Source organism: Phallusia mammillata, chromosome 6, assembly GCF_965637545.1.
Source record: "Phallusia mammillata chromosome 6, kaPhaMamm4.hap1.1, whole genome shotgun sequence".
NCBI classification, from domain to species: Eukaryota; Metazoa; Chordata; class Ascidiacea; order Phlebobranchia; family Ascidiidae; genus Phallusia; species Phallusia mammillata.
The window spans coordinates 16,762,855-16,787,000 of NC_137257.1; the positions used below are offsets into that span (position 1 = coordinate 16,762,855).

A 24,146-nucleotide genomic window follows, 5' to 3' on the forward strand; every position below is an offset into this window, starting at 1 on the left:
TAATTTAAAAAAATCATGAGTAGGGTGTGTAAGTTATGTGGCCATTGCATTAGCAAAAATCTTGCAATGCTGCAAATACGAAAAATATCAAAAAGAATGATAACCACATATTTAAGAGACGACTATCCAGGATTGGGTTTTGATCAACAACTGCCAAAGAAACAAAGAACTTTATTTGATCAGAGCATGAGATTTACATCTTCTAGCTCTGTTTCTGAAGAGGAAACCAAGAAATTTTCAAAACTTGCACACAGGTTCATTATTTCCAAATTTTTCTAGCCTACACATTGTTATGTGGGAATGCTTGGTGAGCAGATACTGACTTACTATGCTGTATATGTGAGTGTGGCATGATCGCAATTATGAATTTCTGTTCATCTTAACTGATTACTGGTCAATATGGTGATCCCCCACTATGAAGCTGGTATGTGCAGCATACAAGGCTTGTGATACGAATTTTGGTGGGTTTACCTCTGAGCCTGTGTATTTCAGTTGGTTTTTTTTTCTAGACTAGCCTATGTCTTGCCATATGAGAAGGCGTATTGACTGAATTCAGTATTACACCTTCAATAAGCCTAGCACACTATGGTGTTTGGCAATTGATTTAACCCCTGATATAGTTTTGGAGTTTGCTGAAGATAGTCAGTATGATCCCTGATTTAGACAGAAAAACACAAATAAATGCATTGTTTTTCAATAAAACAAGTATCATTTAGTGTTTTATTTCAAAACCACTTTCTATTTTAGCTGGTGGGATGAGAGAGGTGATATGATGGCACTTCATACAATGAATTCACTCAGAGTTCCATTTATTAGGGATTGTTTGCTCTATCAAGGCTTTGGGAAGCCCAAAACATCCAAAGCATTAGAGGGAGTAAATGTAAGTTATTATCCTTGTAAGATTATAGAATTGCAATAAATTTTATTGAGCCACTTTTTGATCCTACACTTTTAGTTAGTCATTACCTTTAAGAAGCCATTTTTTATGGTGGATTATTAATGCTAAACTATAGTTTTACTATTGTTACACTTATGCTGGCTCTTTACAAAGTGCAATTATAGTTACATCTTTTTGTCTCCATAATTTGTGCAACATACCAGTTTCAAGTGAGTTGCAAAAGTGGTGGCTAAAATCCTATCACTGGCTATTATGTTATTTTATTAAAAGTGTTGAATGACATTGCTCCAATCTATTAGGACCTGATTGGCTAAAATTGTATATTTTTATGTCAAGATTTTAGAGGTAGGTTGTGGTGCTGGAATTTTGTCGGAACCACTTGCAAGGCTTGGAGCATCTGTTGTCGGAATCGACTCCTCAGCTGAAGCATTAGAGGCAGCAAAAATTCACAGGTATGTTCACAATAAACGAATATGATAAAATAGTATTTGTTCTACCAATGATGCTTGAAATTGACTTTTCGGCAGGGTTTCTTTAGGTGAATTATTTTCCTGTTGGACGCATTTTTTTCCTAGCATTGGTTTTAAAGTTTCACAGCTATTTCTGGTTTGATGATCATTTTAGTGCAATTGTGTCACTCACTTTATTAATCATGCGCAAGAAACTAATTCAATGGCGACATCAGGAAAAATGATTTAGTTATATATATCCCAAAACATTTTATGGACTACTGCCATAGGTATATTCAGCTTATTATGCACTCTCGTTATCACTTATTTTGTCGTCAGAAGGTCAATTACTGGCACAATTGTAACTATGTTATTTTTGCTTGATGCATCTGTGTCTAGCCTTAAGCATTGGCTGTTCATTGATTGTGAAAACTAATCGATGTCAAAAAGCTTTGATGCTCTGACATAGCTTTCGTTAGTTCTATTTTCACTCTGTTACTATTTATTTTTGTATTCATACATACGTATAGCAAATCATGACTTTTGAACTGCATTTTTTTCTTACTCTGTCATACAATCACCTAACATTTGCATCTTAAACAATGTTGGAGTTTTATGCTGTAGAAAAGGTATAAAGGTTAACCTTTTACTGCAAATAAAATGTTGGTCATTGGCATACTTCAGCACCTATAATTGGTATCAGTATCTGCTTTAAAAACCCATATTGTTATATCTCTATAATGCACCCAGTGATTAGTTTACTTGTGTGTGATGTACAAATTTTAATTTTAGCAACAATCCTCTACTAATCTTATGCTACTTACAGGGGTGATGATGAAGATTTACAATCCCTGCAGTATCTAGACTCCTGGCTGGAAGACATAGTGGCAGTGGGATCAATAAAGTTCGATTGTGTTGTTGCATCAGAAGTGATTGAACACGTTGAAGATTACAGAAATTTTATACAAATGTGCAACAAAGTATTAAAGGTGGGATGTTATGCTGAAAAACATAAAATGGTCATTTAGTTTTAAAACAATGCTGCAAATACAGTAAATTATTTTTAAAAACACAACAAAATTTGGAACACTATATACGGATCTGTTCATAAGTTTAATGGTAAAAATAACGGCCCAAATAGACGTAAAAAGCGACATGCTGTATTGTTCAAACGTTTTGGCAAATGATGGCATGAGCATTTGCCGAAACGTTTGAACAATAAAGCATGTCGCTTTTTACGCCTATTTGGGCCGTTATTTTTACCATTAAACAACAAAATTTTGTATTGAAATTAAATTAGTTATGTATCAAGTTAAAAATAAGGTAGAGATTTTTTTGATTTTTTTTTTTCATTATTGGTACAAACAGTTTCAGTTAATTACAACTCTAAGCTGTCAAGCCTTTACTTGCGTCTTACAGAATAATTTTCAACTAATAAAAGGCTATAGTTGAAAATGAAATTTTAGATTAAATGAATTATTAAAGTCAAAAATCATCCATATTGGTCTACACTGGTTCTATGTTTATTATATACTAATATAACCAGTGACTGATTACAATGTGTTTTTTTCAGCCAGGAGGATCCTTATTTATCAGCACAATGAACAGAACTAACTACTCATATTATCTTGGAATTATCATGGCCGAATATGTTCTCCATGTTGTATCACCGGGCACCCATACTTGGGATAAGTTTCTTAAACCCGCAGAAATTGAAGATGCTTTACTGAATGGTAAACAGCCTAATTATTTACCTGAAGAAAGTTACTTACAAATTTACCTACAGATTACTGTAAATAAGCTTATTTTGGGCAAAAAAACATTTTCATGTTCATTAGAAATCTTAGCGCTGTTACTTGCTTATATTGGCGTCTTGGGTCATGTTTGTGTTGTACCTGTAAGAAGTTGTTTTTATGGGTCCCCTTCTATGAAGGGGACACATATTGTTTTTGTCCGTATTTTTTTTTTCTTTTTTCTGTCTAACGCTGGTTTGTTATACGCGTTTGGTCAAGAAAGAGTGCTTTAAATTTATTCAAATTTGGACAAATGTTAGTTATTAATCCAAATTTGATCCTCCTGAAGTTTGACCCCGAATGACCCAGCGGTTCACCCACAGGCCCCCAAAACGTATTTTTTTAAAAACGGCTGTACTGACTAAAGTACAGGATCTCTGAGCGATATGCTTAGTTGTTTTGTGCAATATAAGGTATTTCAATGAAATTTTGTATCTTTTTTTCGATTCACCCATTTTCACCCCTTAAACCCCCAAATATTCATTTCTGTCTAATGCTGGTTTGTTAAATGTGTTTGGTCAAGAAAGAGTGCTTTAAATGTATTCCAATTTGGACAGATGTTAGTTATTAATCCAAATTTGATCCTCCTGAAGTTTGACCCCGATTGACCCAGCGGTTCACCCACAAGCCCCCAAAACGTAAAATTTTTAAAACCATTGTACTGACTAAAGTACAGCGTCTTGGAGTTTCATGCTTTGTTGTTTGGTGCAATGAAAGGTATTCTAAAGAATTTTGTAACTTTTTATTGGATTCACTCATTTTACCCCTTAAACCCCAAAATAATAAGTTTTAGGCCAAAAATACAAGCCCTAATGTGCTGAAATGTTAAACAATTGTTTGCAGTAGGTTATTCGTTCAGTATTTAAAATTTTGCCTTAATCTGCCAAATAGTTCCTTTTACAGCCCATAATATGTGTACACTGTCAGTCAGATAGAAGTCTCAACTCTAAAGGGAGTAATTCACTTGTTTACGATTAAGGCGGGTGAATGCAGCAGGAGTGCTCAGCTTGACGTCCGGACAGATGTTTTACAATACAGTGGTGTCAGTGATTAGAAATCAGCTGTTTTTGCGCAGCTATGCTATGTCGTTTTATTAAGTATGAAGCACATTTTCAGTTGTGGAAAATTGTGTTTAAAAACTGACCTTGAACGACAATCTCAAGGTCAAAGTATGAGAATAAATTAAAAGTATTTTTCCCATTCTTATTTACTGATTTTTTTGTAATTATATAACAATAATGATGCAAAAAGAATACGGACAAAACTTTTAAAAGTGGGTTAATGCTAAAGTTGGTTAAGTTTTTTTCTTAAGAATCTAAAAATAACCAGGACGTTAAATCTGCACAATGCGTGTGTGGGGACTCATTTGTTTTTGCTTGCAAAAACAATCATATATGTAGATTAAATGATGTGTATAGTAAATTGGTAAATATCATATAGAATATATAAAATGGAAGTATATCAGAAAGCCACCCTTCTAGTTTCTTGTTACAATTACATATATTTTGTGCCAAATAGTAACAACAGATTACCAATATTTTTTTGCAGTTAGCAGGATTGTTTTCTGCCCAGTGCAATGATAATTAAGTTTTCACTCTAAGATACAATATGGGACCTTCAAACATTGTTTATTAGTCATTAGACTGTAAAGTTGTGACATACCAAAATAAGACTTTAAAATGTGGAAATTGGTTTACATTGAAAAAGTGCAAACTAATGTATGGTTTGGCAGTACAGTAATATATGGTTTGGGTATGAGTACAGTTTGAGGCCGCAGCACATACATCTAAGTTTGCTAAGTGGTCTTCAGTGTATTCAAAAAGGTTTTGTGCATGCCCAACACATAAAAAGGGGATCATTAGGATAACTATTTCCTTTTGCTTACAGAGGGATGCCCACTTGTCAAGATTCATGGTATGTGCTATGACCCAATTCGCAATAAGTGGAGTTGGACCAGTAGCACTGAGTTGAACTACATAGTGCATGCTGTAAAAACAATCCCAACTGCTTCTGAGAATGAAAAAGAAACTAAACCGTTGCCGGAAAGTTCTGAAAAAGAAAATACTCCAACATGACATTTTTCCTGATGAATGCCGATGTGTTAGTGTAACCTTTGCTTTAGCCCAAAAGCAATAAAACAATCAGCCTTCTAACATACAACACAAATAAATTACCAGTTATATTGTGTATTTACTCCCCATGTCAAAATGTTAGATTCTGCATCTGCCAATCAAAAATTGAAATACTGGGAGAGTAAAAACTGATACTGCTATTTCATTACTATTCTTGTTAACTTTCGGATATTTTATTTTACAACTGGCCTGTCAAGAAGTATACAACATTTTTTACATTGAATTGGCACAGACTGTTCTGAAGTGATAAAATTTATCACATCAGTCGACAAGTATAATTTCAACACCTAACCTACTGGGTAGACAGTTTTGCAACCTTCCTATGTTCCTTTTGCATGGGCTTATTGTCAGATTTGGTTATTTTTGAAGTTAAAAAAAACCTGTTGAAAAATGAGCTTTAAGATGTAAAACTTGCATTTAAGATTTTGAAACCGATGTTCTTTGACCAGATAACTGCTTAATTTAAAACGTCCCCAGTGAAACTTGCAATCATGGGTTTGTTTCTTATGTTACGTTACTTCAGAATCACTAGGGAATTATGAATGTAAACAGTGTGCATTCTTTTGTAAAATGTAATTGTGCAAACCATGGAGCTGTCAGAGCAACAAGATAGCCTTGAAGTCATTAGAAACGAAATAAAAGGACTACAAGCAAAGTACAAACAAGTTGGCATCTTTCAGGTAAGAATTTGACCAACTTTTAAGGGGTGTATAAACAAGTATTGCTCTTCCAGCTGTTTTTATTGTAAATAATTAATGTGTTCATGCTCCATACATAGTATATAGTTTGAATCTTAGATTTTTACATAGTATGTAGTTTGAATCTATATAGTTTCGAAATGTAATCACAATTTGGGTATATTGGCTTCAACTTCCAGTTCTAATAAAACAATAATTTACTAACACTGTTTATTACATTTGCAAATTTCTTGGAGGCAATTGTTAATTTGCATTCATTTCATGATTGTTGCTCAGGGTACTTCAATAAGGTGACCTTATTGAAGTTTGTCAATATTTTTTTAGATTTTTAAAGAAGGATTTTGCACAAATTCTCTGCTTCCATGGTCCGTTGTAATCTTGGCTTTAATATGCATTATTGTCCTATTTGTTGATTCCACGTTGCACAATAATGGGTGAGTGATTATGCTAGAATTTTTTTGGGGGTACAAGTTTATGATAATCATTAAACTAAACTGCTTTGTTTTAACTGAATAATTTGTAAATATATTTACAACTAAAGAGAATGGTTTAAAAAAGGAATAATTTCTTGTTGCAAGTGTTTTATTATGCCTATTTTGCTTCAACTTGTATTTTACTTTAGGAGTGATTTCATTGTTGGTTCAATACTTCTTGTGTTACTTTTGATGAACACATTCACTTCCATTTGTGACGTATTGATGACAAGAAGAGAAACCTATCAAAGATTGAAATGTCTGTCAGAAAGCACAAGCGGTAAGTGTTGATGGTATTGCATTGACATTGCATTTATTAGTGTTAAAAAATGGGTTTGTTACATTTATTTGCACACATATTTTGAAACTTTGCAGCATTCAAATTGTGCCAGATTGTTCAAAATATGCAGAGACAAAAATGTGCCATTCAATTAATTTGAAAATTGGACGCAATAAATGAGTTTGAGCATAACAGCTTGGGAAACCCCTGCTCTTAAAAAAATGTTAAACATTAGACATGCATGTTGTATTGCACATGTTTTATTTTGCACATTTTAATATAATAGGAGCACAAATACACCTGCACATTGTTATCTCACAGTTGCACAGAACAAGTTAACCTCTGCATCAGCACCCAAATTATTTTGTTTGTTTACAGATTCAAACAACACTGTTGAAGAATACATCAGTTTTGTACAAAGTTTGGAACACCCGTCAATTTTGTCAGGACCATCACACAGTTTTACACCAGTCTATAAAAAGTTAGAAGGTTTGGGAATTTGAATGCCTTCCTCTATTTTGCATTTTGTTTTATGTGTTTGTTTGTTGTTGTTTTTTGCTTTATTTTTTTGTCTCTTCTAAATTTGTGATGAGTTTTATTTTGTAGTTAGTTTTCAACCATTTTTCTGTAATGTCCAGAAAAAAAAAACATTTAATTGGTGTACCTAATTAAAACTTAGAAAACCATCGTACGGTGGGTCATTCTTTTCAAGTTTATTGAATACCTTGTAAGTTATTCTGTTAACTTAATAAAGTTGAAAAGTTGATGACTTCAATTCAATATAGCATAGATGGTTCCACTGGGATTGGAGCAATGCAAAAAGCTGTATTCAGTTGCTTTCACAATGCTTTTTATTTACAGGTGCAGAACAGCTTGTATCATATCCCACTGCTTTAATTGCTACTGGAGATATAATTAGTTTATGTGTTGGGCAGCGATCACCTTGTCAAGCAGTATGTATTGAGGTTTGTCTTTGTTAATCCATTATTTTTAATGTGGAAAAATTTTTTAACAATTTAAATGTGCAATAGTTTTCAATAAAAACTGCTTCAACCTGTTGGGTCTTTAGTCAATTGAGTCTCATCTGTTGTACAATTGTTGAAAACCAACATTTTTAGGACCCTTTAGTTGTATTGAAAAAAGAAGAGATTTTGGCTGAAGGTGATTTGCAAAATCTTCAAAATGACCAAACTGACTTTCGACTGAGGTGTGTAATAAATTATGTGTATCTAACAAGGCCCACCTCACTTTCACACTTTTTGAGTTTTTGGTGTTGTCTTAGCAAGAAAATATAAAGAACTTTCAGATAATGAGATATAGTACGTTTTTCTCTTATTAAACCTCAAATAGTTAAGCCCACCAAGAAGCTATTTTATGTTACCAATGAAATGTATTCCTGCTCTAAAGAACAAAAGGTTTTATTATAGTTTTATGTCATTGGCTACCAAAGCTCATTCAACTATCATATTTAATATGCCTACAAAAAACTGCCATTTATAAAAACGGTCCTGAACTACATACATTCAATGTAAACGATTTGAGGATAATCATACATACTCAACAAAAGCTTTCAGTTAACTTGAATCAGTCTTCATTTTTGGTTATGCAATGTATTAAAATTTAAAAATTAATTTTGCACTATATTGGCATCATCAGTTATTCAATAGAAGAAAAAAAACTGCTCAGTATGTCTAAAACACTAAAAGTTTAAAAACCAATTATGTGACTAAATAAAAAAATATGTTTTAAATAACATTTTTGTTTTATGGTGTTTCAAATATTCAAATAATGCAGTTTGTCATTTAGGTTTAAGGTCAAGAAAAGCCCTATCATTCAAGAGCTTGAAAACTCCTTACTTGATAAAGATGGGAAGCCAAAGTTAACTTTCAATCGACTTAGAAGAAAAAGTATGCTTGTCAGGAGACGAGAGAGGATCACTCATCTAATTCTTGTTATTCTAATTCCTTGTTTATTTGTAAGTCCTCAAATTTAAAAAATGCTTGTTAAGGAGCTAGCTATGTTGTTGGTTTTGTGGTCCAAGGTAATTTCAATTTTGTGCACATTTTCACCACAACAAAGATTAAGAATATCCACAAAAAGAACTTTAAAAAGTTCGCAACAAACTGATTTATTATGTACAAGAACTCAGGAACCCTATTCACCGACTAAAAAAGTATTTTAATTATAAACACAAGTGGCAGGGAACGTGTGTACATGGAATACTATATATAAATTACTGTAACCACTTATTGTACATAGAATACAGTTATGTTTTTGATTAAAATACAAGAACTCAGTTACATGAAAAGTCTCTGTTTTCATGTAGCGTTCCTTAATTGCATCTTTTTTATAGATTGTTTCAAGCTTGTCTGGAATCTTTTGGTACATTTTCCAAACCCACCGAGGATTGATATTTACTGACTATAATAAAACACAAGTTTGTGCTCCCCTGTTCCTTGATTGGAGTGCGGATATCTATTGGTTTGAAACGTTTGTTTTTACTCTTGTGCTCACCCTGCTTCCACTGTTACCAATTATGTGTCCGATCTTATGGCTGCTTTTGTATGGCATCGGAGAAGCTAGAACTTTGTCACCATGCGTTTCAAGCAAACAAAGGAATGGAAAAAGGGTGAAAAATATAAACTAACTGTTAATTACAAGAATTACTTATGCATGTTTAGAAATTTCCCAAACTTTGCTCACAGTTTTTACATGACAGCAATGTGACTCAAAAGTAAAACTTGGAAACTTTACCAAATCTTTTTCGATATAGTTTAATATCTTTGACACATTGACCAAATAACTTCTTTAAATACATGCACATGAAAAATAGGAAAAGCATGTGTTGTAGGAAAAACGTGCATTGGTAAAACAACTAGTATAATGAGCCACAAACAATGCTATCACTCTATATTGTATGCATTTCCTAAAATATGTCCTAATTTGTTTATGTGCAGGAAACTTTACCACATTCTGCAACTGCTCACAGCATGAGCCAGGCTCAGCTACAGAGTAATGAGCAAGTGAGTCGACTAACTATTTGTTGAACTTAAAATCAATAAATATGTGTTTCTATTAAAATACTGAGAATTGAAAAATTTGCGTTGTAAAACATTTTTCAACAAATTAAAGTATTAGTCACCAGTCAGGTTTAGCTTATTTATGTTGAACATGTTACATTGTGCATAGTTTTCAACACTATTTGATTTTACCTTTTTAAGCAAACCTTTGACTATTCCTGGGTTCAGTTATTGCCCTATACACTATTCAGCCACAAGAAACTATTGTCTCGAAATGCTGGTGCCTTTGACAACTTGGGATCACTAACAGTAAGTATAAAATAGGATTCTAATCAAAATAGACCAGAAACTGTTTTGCTTTGACAAAAATTTTGATCATAGTTGTGAAAATTTAATTCTTCTAATATGTAAATTCTTGTTCTTTACTTGGTTAAAATAAAAAGGTATGGAGTATTTTTTTTTTATAAAATATGAAATTGTTTGCAGTATAATACGTATGCAGCCTTTAAGTTTTCATATGTTTTGTACCACAAGCATACCAAGATTTTTATATATTGTGAGTTTGTGTGCCTATTTGCATTTTTAGGTTTTATGTTGCATTAACAAGGAAGGTCTGCTTTCTTGGATAGATCCTTACCCAGAAAAAGTTTTCTTTATTAATACAAATGATGCTCAAGACAGCACTAATACTTTTGGTGGTAAGCTTAACTATTGAAATCATTTTGCCTTAGCATATAAAATCACAGTAGTAATACTTTAGTGGAATTCGTTTAAATCATTCAATTCTGTATGCTAATGTGCTGATACTTTATTTTAGAAAATTGAATTGTTTTTTTTCTAGATTCTAATGAAGATACAGAAATCAATACAATGCCTAAAGTTGATGTGGTTGGTTTTTGTCAATTTTTTTGACATAAAAGTTTTGTTAAAAGTGTAAAAAAGTCATAAAACTTAGCTCGACATTTTATGCTTTAAATTGCATTAAACGTGTTTGCTATACTTCAGAATAAAGAAGAAGCAAACACATCCACTGAAGCTCATGCAGAGGTTTTAACACTATCACAAGATACACAGAACTCATCAAAGGTAAGTTCTGATCAAATTGTTTGTGTTATTTTACAGTTTGGGTTTAAAGAATTTTTCCATTAAAACTATTTTTGTCAATTTGTTTAAAAAACATGGTTTGTATGTAACAAAATGTGTGTTGTGTTACAAAAATATACATGTTTTTTTTAAATATTGAATAAAGTTTGTCATATTTTAGCTTCACTTTGATGAAACAGACTGGCAGAACCACTTGTCTTCATTAAAAGCAATCTGCCTTAACATTCTTGTCACACATCCATCTCTTGGTATTGACAAAATACTGTTTCCAATAGCAACATCCAATCGGGAAGAGGCAATTTTAACAACGATTTCAAAGTTGTTAATGGAGGTACGTTTTGCATTTTTCATGAACTTGAAAAGTGCACTGTTTGTTTATTGTTGTTTTCAGCTTAAATATTCTGATAAAAAGGGGCAAGATCCAACATTGTGCCAAGAAACTCTTCAGGAACATCAGAAAAACATTTTAGACATTGCCACCCTGAAAGGTGTTTATGGCCCTGGTAAGTTTTTGACCCTCTGAATTTATGACAATGTAATTGGATAATTTTGGTTTGTTTTTAAGCAGACAAAAACACACCTAGATTTGTTTTGTTTTAAATTGTTGCAAAATAAACTTTGTTGTCCTGAAAATGTTAAGTGCATTTGGTTCCTGACATTTCTGCTACTTTTTTTACATAGTACATTAGATAGTTACACTTGCAAAAACAAAATGAAATTTGCCTTGTGTAACAGGCACAGCATCCACCAAAACTGGTCTACAATCTCTTGCAGAACTTACCGGTTTTAAAAATGAAGTTTCACTGCTATACATGCCCAAGGTAATTAAATTGAGCTATGTCTCACATTTTATTATGGCGAAGTTTTTTATTTTGATGTCTAAATCGCGATGTCATAATAAGTTTTTCAATATTCTGCATTCTTAGTATATGGGTTGTGTCACCAATCTTTGTTGGAGCTTTGTTGCATTGCAATTTATCCATCTGAACAAATGGCAATAAGCTTGTGAAGTTTAGCAATTACATGCGCTTCAATGTTTTATTTTTGTGCAGTAATTTCATGATGTGAGTATTGTTACACTCCCATTGTAACTTCTTACTTATCTCTGGTCCCATCAATACCTTGAATAGAAGTATTGTACAATTGAAAACTCAAATCAAAATGGAAATGATTTGAATACATGTTTTAAATATGGTCTGCCAGAAGTATAACTACCATCTAGAAAAATTGCAGCAGCCGCATCTACATTACCATTACAATTACTACATTGATAGCAATTGACGTGAATGCCAATATAGGTTTGACCATATTTGGATAAATTGTGGGTTGTTGTGTGCATTATTGACTTTTTATATTTATTAGTATTGACCTGCAATCCTTAGCTTTGCATTGATCTAGCCCAGCGGTTCTGGGCCACAGACCAATAAGAAAAAGTTTTTTTTAAGAATTTACTTTCATTTGTGCCACTATACTCAATTTTACAAGAATAATGGCTTGGGGAGGAATTAAAAAGGGAAGTAAATTTATTTCAATTATTCTATTTACGACATAAGTTACTTTGAGTTTCTGCAACACTTTATGTTTATGATGTAATAAACTGCTTTGTGATTACAATAAAGCCAGATAATAGCAGCATATCAACTTTCCAATTACTCGGTCGTAATTAAAAGTGCTTGATTAAAAGAAGGGAAAGCAGAGCCACTGGTTTTGGGGAAAGTACTGTTTTTATTTTGAACTTCTGCATGTGCGTGATGTTCAGCAGCAAGCATCCCGCTAATGCACGGTGGAAGAAATAATTAAATCGGTTTAAAATATTTTTTAAAGTTGTTTTTTTTAACCTATTTTATAGTTTTTTTTTCTTGTATAAAAGTTTACTGGGCCACAGCATTTTTGTGCAACAAAAATGGGCCACGAAAGAAAAAAGTTTGAGAACCACTGATCTAGCCACTTGTAAGAAAAGTTTAATCCCTCTAAATCTAAACTATCATTTAAGAATTAGAAGTGATATGTTAATTTTTTGTATATTTTGCTTGCAGAGGGTAATTACACTGTATACGAAACATGACGTAAAACGTAGCACATCATCAGCAAGAGTCACCCATCTATCTCAAGCATCGGAATCATATCTACCACATGTTCATGGAGTGGTTGTTTCACAGTTATCCAGTAGGTATTTGCATTTAAGCCTGACTAATTAAATGCTGTAAATCCACAGAGCAATTTTAACAGTGTTTACAAAAGAGTGGATGAGGAAATAGATAACTTGCCATATCACCCTGTTTTGTCTAAACAGGACAGCACCATCTTTTGGTGGCCGGATCCGCTGACCTTGTTACCCAACTATGTGGTTACTATTGGGACGGGAAAGATATTCGACCGTATGACGATACAATGCAAGTTAAAACGACCGACTTTTACAATCGCTCGGCAGCCGTGGGTCACTGTGTGGCTTTCTCGTGTATTCCTGTTTCTAAGCAGTTCGCCGAGCGTGAGAGTTTGATAAAAGAGATAGACAGCGACACCGTGTGGTAAGTATTGTGTGAAAAGCTTATTTCGGGAGACGATAGGTGGCGTAAAGAGCACAATTATTTAAATTAACATTTAGGCTGAAATATAGGGTTTGGGACTAAATGTAAAACCGGGTACTAAGTATTTAAGTTGGTTTGATTGTTATTTTGATCATAAACCTCACCCCAACCCTACGAATACATTTTACAATTAATAAAACTACTAACCAACATTTGTTTAACACTGAATTTGCGACCTTTAAATCATAAATTTTCAGTACTGTCTCTTTCTTTTTTCCTATCCGTAATGCGCGCTTTTTTACGTATACTTTATTTATGTTGGTAATTTTTTCCTTATCATTTGTTTTGTCAATAATTTTTTTGCTTCCTGAGACGTAACATCATCTCCCATAGGAAGGAGACGACATTGATACAATGCGATCGGTTGGTCGTCACTTGTTGAGGCGGGGTGGGGCCTCTACATAGCTAAAGAAAAAAAAAAAAAAACTAATAGCCCTGACCCCACACAATTTGCTGTTAGATATTTGCTAATGCTCTTTGCGCCACCTATTGGTAAGTTATTTATAAACTTTGTCTGATGTGAGTTCTTTAAGCAAAATTTACGCTGTTTTGGTGGAACGCGATGAACAAAATTGAAGTATATCATTTGCGCTGTACCTAAAGAAGTTTTGAATACGTATGTAGTATAACAAAGAGAATAATTATTACTCATGTTAGTAAATGACTCAAATGAAATAAAATCGTTTTTCGAAAGCAGTTTGCATGTCTTCGTCGCAGTTGACTGCACTAAGCGCACTTTATAACCCCTCTAAATTGAACCGAATTGCGCAACTAAATTCAGTAGGCCCTAATTTATTTTTTTATGCCATAAACATAATCAAAGACGCTAAAAAGACGAACTGTAGAAATACAGTAAACCTCGGTCAAACCGGATTCGGTTAATCCGGGTCTTCGCCTAATTCGGACCAAACTCAAGGTACAGTTGAATTGTAATGTGGTAAGACTTGAACAAAGCGACATCGGTTAATTTTTCGGACAAATTTTTGGGTCCAAACGGATCGAGATTAACCGAGGTTTACTGAATGTAGTTTACCGCCCACAATAAAAAACAAAGAAATACAATATCTAACTTTTAATTTTCTTAGTTCTGATGATCTTCCTGGTAACCAAATATTTCTCGGGATGGTTTCACTCCAGTATCAGAGTCGCCTGCCAGTATTTCACATGGTCGAAGCACTGGAGAGCGCTTGTATACGGTTTGTCCATTTCACGCACGAGGACGAAGTCAGATCACGTGTAAGTTACTTAGCAATGACCTTTACTAAAGTACCGATTAGCCATAATTAAAAAAATTCATAAAAAAACAGACATCACAAAAACAATAAGAAAAGTTTAAAATTTTGTTACGGTAAATCTTGGTTGGTCCGGATCCGATTGGACCAAAACAATATCCGAATTAGGCGAAGATCCGAATAAACTGATATCGATTTTAGGGCCATATCTAGAGAGTAGTTGATCGGTAAAAATCAGCTAAAAATCTTATATCGACACAACACAAAAGCGTTGGGCGATCCGGATAAACCGAACCGATTTAACCGAGTTGTACTGCATTTCAGGTGTTTGCTGAGAAGATGGGTGTAGAAGTTGGTTGGAATTGTCATATATCTCTGTCAGCTTGCCATCCTTCACATACAAGTCAACATGCAAGTACTAGTCATGCGTGCACGGGAACTGCCGAGAGCGATGATGAAGGTATAAGAATAAATGTATTTCTACTTAATCCACCCAAATGTTTATGTTAGAAATGTGTCATTTTTTAATGCAAGGCTTTTGTACGTACTGCTACCATGCTTTCTAGTAAATTTCCTGTAAAACTCATGTTTTGATCGAACGGATAACTAGTCGTATTGCTGATTATGCCTTTGTGGTACCAAAGAATTACATTTTTGTTGCCAAAGAATGGCTTTAAATGACTAAATGCGGCAGTAGTTTTATCATTGCAATTTAATAAATAGAGAATAGAAATCATTTGCCTTTTTAAAGTCGACCAAGAAACCGAGCTTCTTCACCAAAAGTTCTCTTCGTCTCCAACAAGTGAATCAACGATCTCTGAATCAGCTTTTCATGCATTAAACAGGGTAACAAACGCTGTGGTTGTATTTGGGAAAGAAAGGGCCCTTGAGAGAAATATATTGTGCTGGCTGGAGACGTTTTGGGGACTCATTCGAGCATTAGTTACATCTTTATACATATCCTGGTCTGTATTAAATACAAAGAACAAAATGTTATACCGTAAAACTCGGTTAATCCATGCCCGTTTGGCACAAAAAAAGTGTTCGGATTATGCGAAGATCCGAATTACCTATGTCGATAAGTTAAAGCCCAATCAGATTACAAATCATTTGTACCTCGAGTTTTGTACGAATTAGGCGAAGATCCGGATTAACCGAATGCGGTTTAACTAAGGTTTAATCTGATTGGGCTTTAACTTATCGAATGCGGTTTAACTAAGGTATAGTAACGGTTTGAACTGACGAATATATATGTTTTAGTGGATTTTGACAATCTACTATTCTTTTGTTGACAATGTCGTAACAAAAACGTTTTGACCTTTCGTTCAGGCTAAACTCCCTCGTGGTATTGACAACATCGTTCCTCACATTGAAAACGTCGACAATGTTCCGCTACTGGTTCCGTTGTTTACCGACTGTCAAAAGGAGTGTGAGTTTTTGTATTACTAAATTTTAATTATTTTTAATATAAGACTGGTTTGTACGTTAAATACTTCAACGAACAACACATATTGAAACTTTGCTAGAACTCGATATAGAGGCCGAAAACCGGTCCGAAGATTTTAAGTGAACCCCGTTTTAGGCCCGAAAGTTACCACAAAGATACGACCGAGTGTTAAGTAAAGCCTGAAATAAGCCTATTTTATTCAAACTTGAATCAAACACATACCCGACCCGCTTACAACTCCAGCGATCTTTAGTGGGAGGTCATATTTTGCCGAGAAATCTACTACTGTGAAAGATAACTGGCTCTTGTAAGGTTATCATACCTCTAACTTTGTGTGTTGTTCTTTACAGCAATGTGTGAGATGATAGAGATTATGCAAAAGTACGGGGAGGTTGTATGTTGTATTGGAAGCGCCGATTCCATACATAATTTTCCGGTGTTTGCTCAAGCTAATGTCGGGTAACTATATCTGTCTTAAACTTTATGTGAATAAGATAGTGAGAATGCCTAAACATTAAAAAATGACATAAACAAAACAATGGAGGGTGTCGCAAACTAGTCGGGTCAGATATCCCAACTGTTGCTAATTTGTGTTGAACGCTGTGAATTGGCACACCAAGAACTGTCGAGATGTTTACTGTATTCTCTCCACAATAGAATCACCTCGTGTAAAAACGCACAACACAGCACCCAAAACCACAGGTTACTCTAGTTCAAACACAAGGCGTGACATGGCGTGATGATAGCGATTAGCGACCATCAGATGCGTTGTTACGTCATAAGATGTCTATAGGTTTCAATGCACTATACAAGTTAATTTGTGGCAGAGGGTGACTTTTCACTTCTTATTATCCTCATGTGCGACTGATATTTGAAATGTAAGACACTGTTACTTTGTCTCCGGTGACTCCTGATTATCTGATTTATATTTTATAGCGTTTGGTGAGTTTTTAAATCCACTATTTTAAGCTAAAGCCTATGGTAGTGGTACGTTATATTTTTAATCCTAAATAGAAATGCACGCCGCAGTTAATTGTGCCACAAACGAATTCGGTTAATCGAAATTTGATCAATTTTATGGATCGTATTTTATGGGATTTTTTTGTAAAATATGTTTGGCCAACGGTTTCGGTTTCGCCGTATGCTTGCAATTAAATGGAATTTCTGATTGAACGATTTTTTTTGTCATTTTTTTATTACGCGATTTTGCAATTTTAAACTTCGTCTAAAAAGTATCAGCAAAGCACAATTGTTTTCGACTTAGAGAATTTATTAAGTACTGCATATACCTATATTTTTATATCACCAAGTTATATGATACAACGTGATACATATAATGTAGAACATACATTGTTACAGCATTGCCATGGAGCCAGTTTTGCGCTCATCAGATGAAAATGATGAGAACAGAGGAATTGATCGCAATGTGTCATTTAATAGTCGGGTTAGATTCGGATCAACTAGTTTCCACAATACTTCTACCCTCGATTCCGTCAGTGTAAGTTGAAACTAAAATCAACATAATATTGACGAGGTGTCTTAATATATAATACACTTATGTTAGACTTATGTACTTTCAAAGTTTTTTAAATCCGTTTTTTAGCTTTTGGTACTTTTAATGTTCGTTTTTAATTTCAGTATGAAGTATTCTTCGTTTAGTTTGGTGAGCGACCAAAATCACAACCAAAAATCTAACATGTTAAAATAACCTGAACAAAGCATAACCTCCGCAATGTACGAAATTTTGTTTAAATTGCAAGCTCTGTTAAATAGGCAAATATGCTTTGTTCGGGTCTTGTTAGCTTTTCTTTGTTGTTTTAGTCTTTATGGCTTGCACATATTTTTGTCAAAAAACTGAATTATGTTTTTGAAAGCAAACTTGTTTCAAGCGGCATTTTGATTGGTTATTGACTAAACTTAGCCTACTGCATTGACCAATAAAAAATCTACATACCAACAATCACACCATTTTTTACAAGGTTGCCATCGACATGGACGCAAAAATAAGGACAACGGAAAAATTAAATGTTCATACAATGCGAAACAAGCGTTTTTGAACAAATCTTTGCATTTATACGAGCCATGACATATCACATGTCATATATTTTGCCAGAAACAATCTGTTCCAGCAATTCCTTGTTCGTTCGAAATACTTCATACATCTCACGACAGATCAGGGCTAGGTTTACTTTTACTAGTAGCAGGGATTGTCATTTCACTAAGTTTGTTCCTTGTAATTGTTAAAAATAAGACAAAATAAGGACTCAGGTCAAAAACAAGGACATTTCTTAGAAACAAGGACGGTATGACAACTTTGCCTGTAGCCAATTTTTGTTTTTATTTTGTGTTGATTTTTTTGTTTGTTTACTTACAGGAGCCTGTCTCAAAAGGTGGTGAGATCGGTGTGATGAAAATAGCTCGATCTCTTAATTCGTTCCCATGTACTGTGGCCTTATCTGGTGATGACAGTCTGGCAGTCGTGTACAACATGATTAAACAGGTACGTGTGTCTAAACCACCCAAGTATGTTTTGAACTCAGGTTACCTAAAGTACGTAATCCAGAAGTGTAATGCTTTGTTGGTTGGTGCGTTGTAATGTATCTTGTTTTGTACATTAACTTGAATTTACCCTTTACCCTGAAATATTTAGGTCAGAAATACAGACCCTAATGTGCTGAAATTTTAAACAGATGTTTGTAGTGGGTGTTTCTTGTTTTTGTGTGAAAATTTAACCTAAATTAAACGGTTTACGGTCGTTTGGGAATGGCCTCTGCTTCATGCTTGACCGAATGTTGGGCGGCGTCAACAGCCTAAAAATATTTTTGGGTGGATGTTCTTTAGGATATACCCAGGTCGAGACGTGCAATGGTATTAAAGTCATTCAAATTACTGCAAAATCAATGGAATCACGTTGCTACAAAATAAATACATCGTGGCTAAAGCAGACACTTTAGTAAATCCACAATTTATTTTGTGTATATTCCAGGCCCGTCATTTTCTTTTCCTGGTGCAAGTCAGTCTTGTCTTTTACATCAAATGCCTCAGCGTGACGTCACTGACACAGGTCACGTGTCATCTCGTCCATCTGCCTCTCATGTTTTCGTCAACGGATCTTCTTTGGCTTTGCAACATTATCCTGCCTGTGTTAAGGTGAGTCCACCATAAATATCTGAAAGCAGTAAGCTATAACCCAGTGTTTCCCAACCGGGGAGGAATTTCTCCTAAGGAAGGAATTTACTTTAATCTGTACATGTGGTTTGTAACTAGACATTTTAGCTCTGGGAATATAACCTGTAAAGTTGATAAACAACCCACGTTTAAATGATCTTTGTATGACCATTTACTAAGTAGTTTATTGGAGAGGGATAAAAATGTTTTGAATTTTTAAGCAAGAAATTCGTCCGTATAGGTTGCGAACCACTGCAACCTTTATCAGTTTGTCGCTTAAACAAAACATCGTCTTGAAATACGACCTTGAGTAAAAACAAAATGATCCAGTTATAGATTTAGCTCTAAACTGAGTTTACCCAATGTAGCATGGATAAGAGCAAGAAAAGATATTTTGCGGTACGCAACGTTCCACTTGGCAGACCGTTGCAAGACCACCGCCTAAATTTACCAACCACTGGGTTGAAGCCCCAACAAGTCGTCCGTAATACCTTTGTACAGCCTATCTGCTTGAGTGAGTTCAAGAAATAGGCTCACATTTTTTGGCCCACAAGCCAAGATGGGCTTGGCTATTACATAAACTAGTGAATACAAGCGGTTGCGCTGACCGCATCAACTTGTGAATATAAGCTGAACTAGTTTGTTGTCTAGAGTCTAGACCAGGGGTCGCCAACCTTTTTTCACTGCGGACCTGTTTTTAAACTAAAATTTCTTCACGGACCGGCCTTTTAAACAACAAAAATTAAAAAACGCTCAAATTAGTTTCTCAATCCTGGGATGCACGGGGAAACAGTTTCAAAGCATTTAATCTAAAAATTATACAGCCCGGTAACGAGCTTTTCGCGGACCGGCGGTTGCGAACCACTGCAGTGGTCTAGACGACTTTTATGTGGATTTGCATTATCTGAAACCATAAACGCAGATTGGTATTCGTCCGTATGTTTACCACACAATATATCTATTTTTTCCAATCAAAAATATTTATATTTTTGCTTTTCACATCCTTATAAATAATGATTTCAATTAATAAGTTGTAACGCGCCACTTTGTTGAACAATTCCCACTATTTTTTCAACAAATATTTGTTTTAAAGTCAAATAAAAAAACTTCCATTTTGTTTTCAGTTTTTCGATTTTGGGATCTCCCAGTGACCCGGATTTAATGTCATGGGCGTCCATAAAAAACACCAGACGTCAAGTTTTCAATGCTCAACTCATTCGACAAAACGTTTCTCACTTTTGCATCAAGTTTTTGCCAAGTTGCCTCATTGTACTTCTCCTATACGCACTGGGAATACAATCGTCTTGCTTACAACTGCAAAATGAGGTATTACATTTATTAACAATTTAGTATTTATAGCTGTTAGGACTTACCACAGTGTCTTCAAAGTTTTTGCTAAAAATATCTTTCATTAATTTGTTTACTAAATACATTCTGAAAGAAAAAATTAGAAACACTTGTTAGACATTGCGCAGTTTACATAGATTTTCCACTGACATTTTTGTTTTTTAACCTAAGTTTTTTAATTTTATTGGACTAAAAACATATTTTTGTCCGTTTTTCGTAGAACGATCGGAAGACTTCCAACACTACTTCACACTTAAGGTGATAGAATTCATTTCAAAGTTTTTGATTTTTATTCAACAATCACACTTTTATGCAGCGTTGAAGACACCCAAACACAAACTTCAGTAATCACCTGCTATCCATTTTATGATGTCACAATTACGTCACAAGGTCACATTTCGGACACCGTCGAGTTGCAACGCGAAATGACCATTATGAGAAGAGACGTACAGCAAGTTGCGATGTTTGCTTTTGTACTTTATATAAGTAAGTTAAAAAAAAATGTTCTTTTATACCCTAACACTGTGTGTAACATGTTTTCCCTTTCTGCTTTGCAAGTAGATTTGTTATGACAGGGGTCGGCAACCTTTGTTGTACTACGAAGTTCGTAGTACGAACCGTTTTTGAAACGGAAATTTAATCGCGGACCGGCCTTCCACAAATTTCAAATAATTAGCAATGAAAACGCATAAATTAGTTTAACATCCCCGGGATTTTTAGCAAAATGTTTTAAAGCATTTAACCTAAAAAACTATATGGCCCAGTAACGAACTCGTCGCGGACCGGTACTGGGCCGCGGCCCTGCGGTTGCCGACCACTGTGTTATGATATTAGCAATAAAAATCATTCAAGTTAAGTTTGTACATTTTTACGACCATGATTGTGGAATCTGGAATAATATATATATAGTGTAGTATGTGTTACATGCTAAGAGCTCATGACCCCTTCTTGATGTCAAAAAAAAAAAACACTAGTCACATATGCCATAGCACTTTCGATACTTATTACCGGTATTTCTTGAAGCTATAATACCCTATTTAGCATTGCACGAACAAGACCTAACCCTCTTATCAACACAAAAAAGTGATTGTGTTTGCTAACAATGGACTTTGTACTTTGGAACCGCCCGTTTGTTCGCATTCGTTTGTAAGTAATAATGACTAAGCCAGTGGTTCCCAACCGGGGAGGAATTTTATGAGTTCAGGGGAGGAATTTCATAAAAACTGTAAAAAAACATTTACATTGGAAATGTTACATAATATTTTTTACATTATTATGTCCATATATATTTACATTATTATGTCCATTATAATTTGGACCCGGTTGTAAAGGATTCTGAAATGGACATCCCTAATTACAAGGTCTATTTTAAATTGCTACAATTTTTTATGTTATATTTGTTTTTCGTCTTATGGGGAGGAATGAATAGTTCGAAAATTGGCAAAGGGAGGAATGTAACAAAAAAGATTGGGAACTAAGCTATTGTGTTTTTAGGTATTATCTCTGTTGGTTATGTTCACCGATGGAGACTGATAACCAAACATTCACCATTCACTAATAAGTTATGGCTGTTTACACTCCTTATCATGTAAGTATTAATGTTTAAATTTAAACACTCTTGTCATAATAAAGACCGCAACGTTTCAAATTTACTTCTTTTTGCTTGCGAAATGACATCAGTGCACTTCACATTGAATGTACATGTTGTATTTTTGCGTTTTGAACAGTAAATGTTAAAACATTGCATTTTTAACACTTAAGCTTATGTAGGCTACTATGTATATTCCAACTTACACTATTAAGTACTAAACTGTGTACCCAGTAAGCTCAAGAACATTTGTAGTCGCAGTCACACATAAAGGTAATGCTATCTTATAAGTTTTTTGTATTTCAAACTACTAGCACTTGGATTGTATATTAAACAGACTTGTCATTCAAGTGGTATATTCAACTTCGGTGGTATTTGTTCAGCGGTCGTACACCGAAGCCACAAGTCAAGTTATGTCTTTGGGTCCATATCAGGTAAGATAAGAACAACTGTCACATTTTAACACTTACTGTAAAACTGAACGTTCTTGCTAAGAGACCACATGAAGCAATATGGTGCTATAATAGCAAGGAGATTTACGTATTTTAAGTGGATTTGCATTAATCTTAACACACAGTTTTTGAAGTCTCTTTAACCTATCAATATAAAAGTGTTAATCCAATAAATGATAAGCGAAGGAGTGACTATATTGCGAAGGAGTGATTACATTGCCACTCTGTTTAAAAGTTTAAAACATAATGGCAAAAAAAGTACATTTTGAACGAAGCGATCACCAATCTTTTGCACCTTGTTGTTGCGACAGCGTACGGGAAAAAATAGTAAACAGCGGTTTCAAGCTACGTAGCGACTTCTTAGTTTACAGCGACGCACTTTTAACTGAGATGAGTTACTGTGATTTGAACCACACAGACGCCTTAATTGTAGCAACAAAATATGACCGCAATGAGGTTGATTGCAAGCGGAAAATAGCTTTGCATGCGCAAAAACTGCATGCCATGTGTTTATAGTACTGAAGCACAAAAACGTTCTTTGTTTTTGTTTGGATTTTTTGTTTGGTTTTGGTCTGTTCATAACCCTAGTAGTTGTGCAAAAATAGCTTTTACGTGGTCAGCTATTACAGTAAAGCTTACAGTTAAAATTTTCATACGACATTTTTTTCTCAGCACCAGAAATTGTTTTTGTGGTTTCCACTAAACTGCATAAAAATACCGCAGAATTCTCAGCAAGTCTTGGATGCAAGTAGGCACTTGTTGTCAGTCGAAAGTCAAAACCATATAAAACGACCGCGGAATCGCTTTCTTGTGTCACTAAACCACCGATATTGACTTTCAACTATTGTTGTCCACAGGTGGCGGTGTGGGTGGTATTATTTGCTTGGCCTTTGCCCTGCCTCGCTTGCAACGAATTGATCAAATGGAGGGAAATTAGATTGTGGAACCGCAGCCAAAAACGAGCAAGGCTTGAATTCGGGACCAAATTGGGAATGAATTCGCCGTTTTGAGGTCACGGCCACACAGTTGAGTGGTGGTTCGTATTCCAAAGAATAAGTTTAAACCGGTTGGCTTGAAATAATGTTGAAATCGGTTTTTGGTTGAAACGTACATGGCGTTTGCTTGTTTGTGCACCAAAAGGCCTAATTTAAGCTTACAAAGATATTTTTTATTTTGGTTGAAGCGCTGTTGTATTCTTTCATTGCGAGACAAACAATACACCTGTGATTTTCCTAACAAAAACCTGTGTGGGAATGTTTTTGTTAAAAAATGACATTTGTTACCAACAAAACCTGAAAAATTTGGGGGACAATAAAATAGCACTTCTATGCTATATTTGAATCCTTCAAAATTGTCAACAATACGAGCATTGTTTGTTGTTTCTGCAAAATACAGCGACGGTTTAATGCCCATACGCAGGAAACTACATTGCCACATCCTGTACGAGATGTAAAAACCTGTAAAATACCTCGATTCT

General features: G+C 34.5%; 2 protein-coding genes across 2 annotated transcripts; both read left to right on the forward strand.

Annotated features, from left to right (window-relative positions):
- Positions 1-8: 8 nt before the first annotated feature.
- LOC145234662 (ubiquinone biosynthesis O-methyltransferase-like) lies at positions 9-5,797 on the forward strand. The gene is made up of 6 exons (XM_080099376.1): positions 9-254; positions 748-880; positions 1,235-1,350; positions 2,174-2,336; positions 2,921-3,080; positions 5,028-5,797. Exons 1-6 carry the CDS (start codon positions 16-18, stop codon positions 5,213-5,215), a joined length of 999 nt encoding a protein of 332 aa, XP_079955502.1. The 5' UTR covers positions 9-15; the 3' UTR covers positions 5,216-5,797.
- On the forward strand, positions 5,754-23,911 carry LOC145234660 (transmembrane protein 94-like). The gene is made up of 32 exons (XM_080099373.1): positions 5,754-5,952; positions 6,295-6,404; positions 6,593-6,723; positions 7,102-7,212; positions 7,585-7,688; positions 7,842-7,930; positions 8,530-8,698; positions 9,077-9,352; positions 9,681-9,746; positions 9,945-10,052; positions 10,330-10,441; positions 10,585-10,631; positions 10,749-10,829; positions 11,008-11,178; positions 11,239-11,350; positions 11,583-11,668; positions 12,884-13,013; positions 13,141-13,375; positions 14,521-14,671; positions 14,992-15,127; positions 15,419-15,513; positions 15,997-16,096; positions 16,465-16,573; positions 17,474-17,612; positions 18,489-18,614; positions 19,101-19,264; positions 20,407-20,608; positions 20,850-20,887; positions 20,946-21,115; positions 22,124-22,217; positions 22,555-22,651; positions 23,527-23,911. The coding sequence occupies exons 1-32, from the start codon at positions 5,860-5,862 to the stop codon at positions 23,677-23,679; spliced, it is 4,005 nt and encodes a 1,334-aa protein (XP_079955499.1). The 5' UTR covers positions 5,754-5,859; the 3' UTR covers positions 23,680-23,911.
- The last annotated feature ends 235 nt before the right edge of the window (positions 23,912-24,146 follow it).

Excerpts from the sequence above, each read along its gene's own strand:
- LOC145234662 (XM_080099376.1), top strand. The coding sequence starts at position 16 with ATGAGTAGGGTGTGTAAGTTATGTGGCCATTGCATTAGCAAAAATCTT. Across the intron at positions 1,351-2,173 it reads GAGGCAGCAAAAATTCACAG|GGGTGATGATGAAGATTTAC; the intron begins GTATGTTCACAA and ends TGCTACTTACAG. Across the intron at positions 2,337-2,920 it reads TGTGCAACAAAGTATTAAAG|CCAGGAGGATCCTTATTTAT; the intron begins GTGGGATGTTAT and ends TGTTTTTTTCAG.
- LOC145234660 (XM_080099373.1), top strand. The coding sequence starts at position 5,860 with ATGGAGCTGTCAGAGCAACAAGATAGCCTTGAAGTCATTAGAAACGAA. Across the intron at positions 11,179-11,238 it reads TTTCAAAGTTGTTAATGGAG|CTTAAATATTCTGATAAAAA; the intron begins GTACGTTTTGCA and ends TGTTGTTTTCAG. Across the intron at positions 13,376-14,520 it reads ATAGACAGCGACACCGTGTG|TTCTGATGATCTTCCTGGTA; the intron begins GTAAGTATTGTG and ends TAATTTTCTTAG.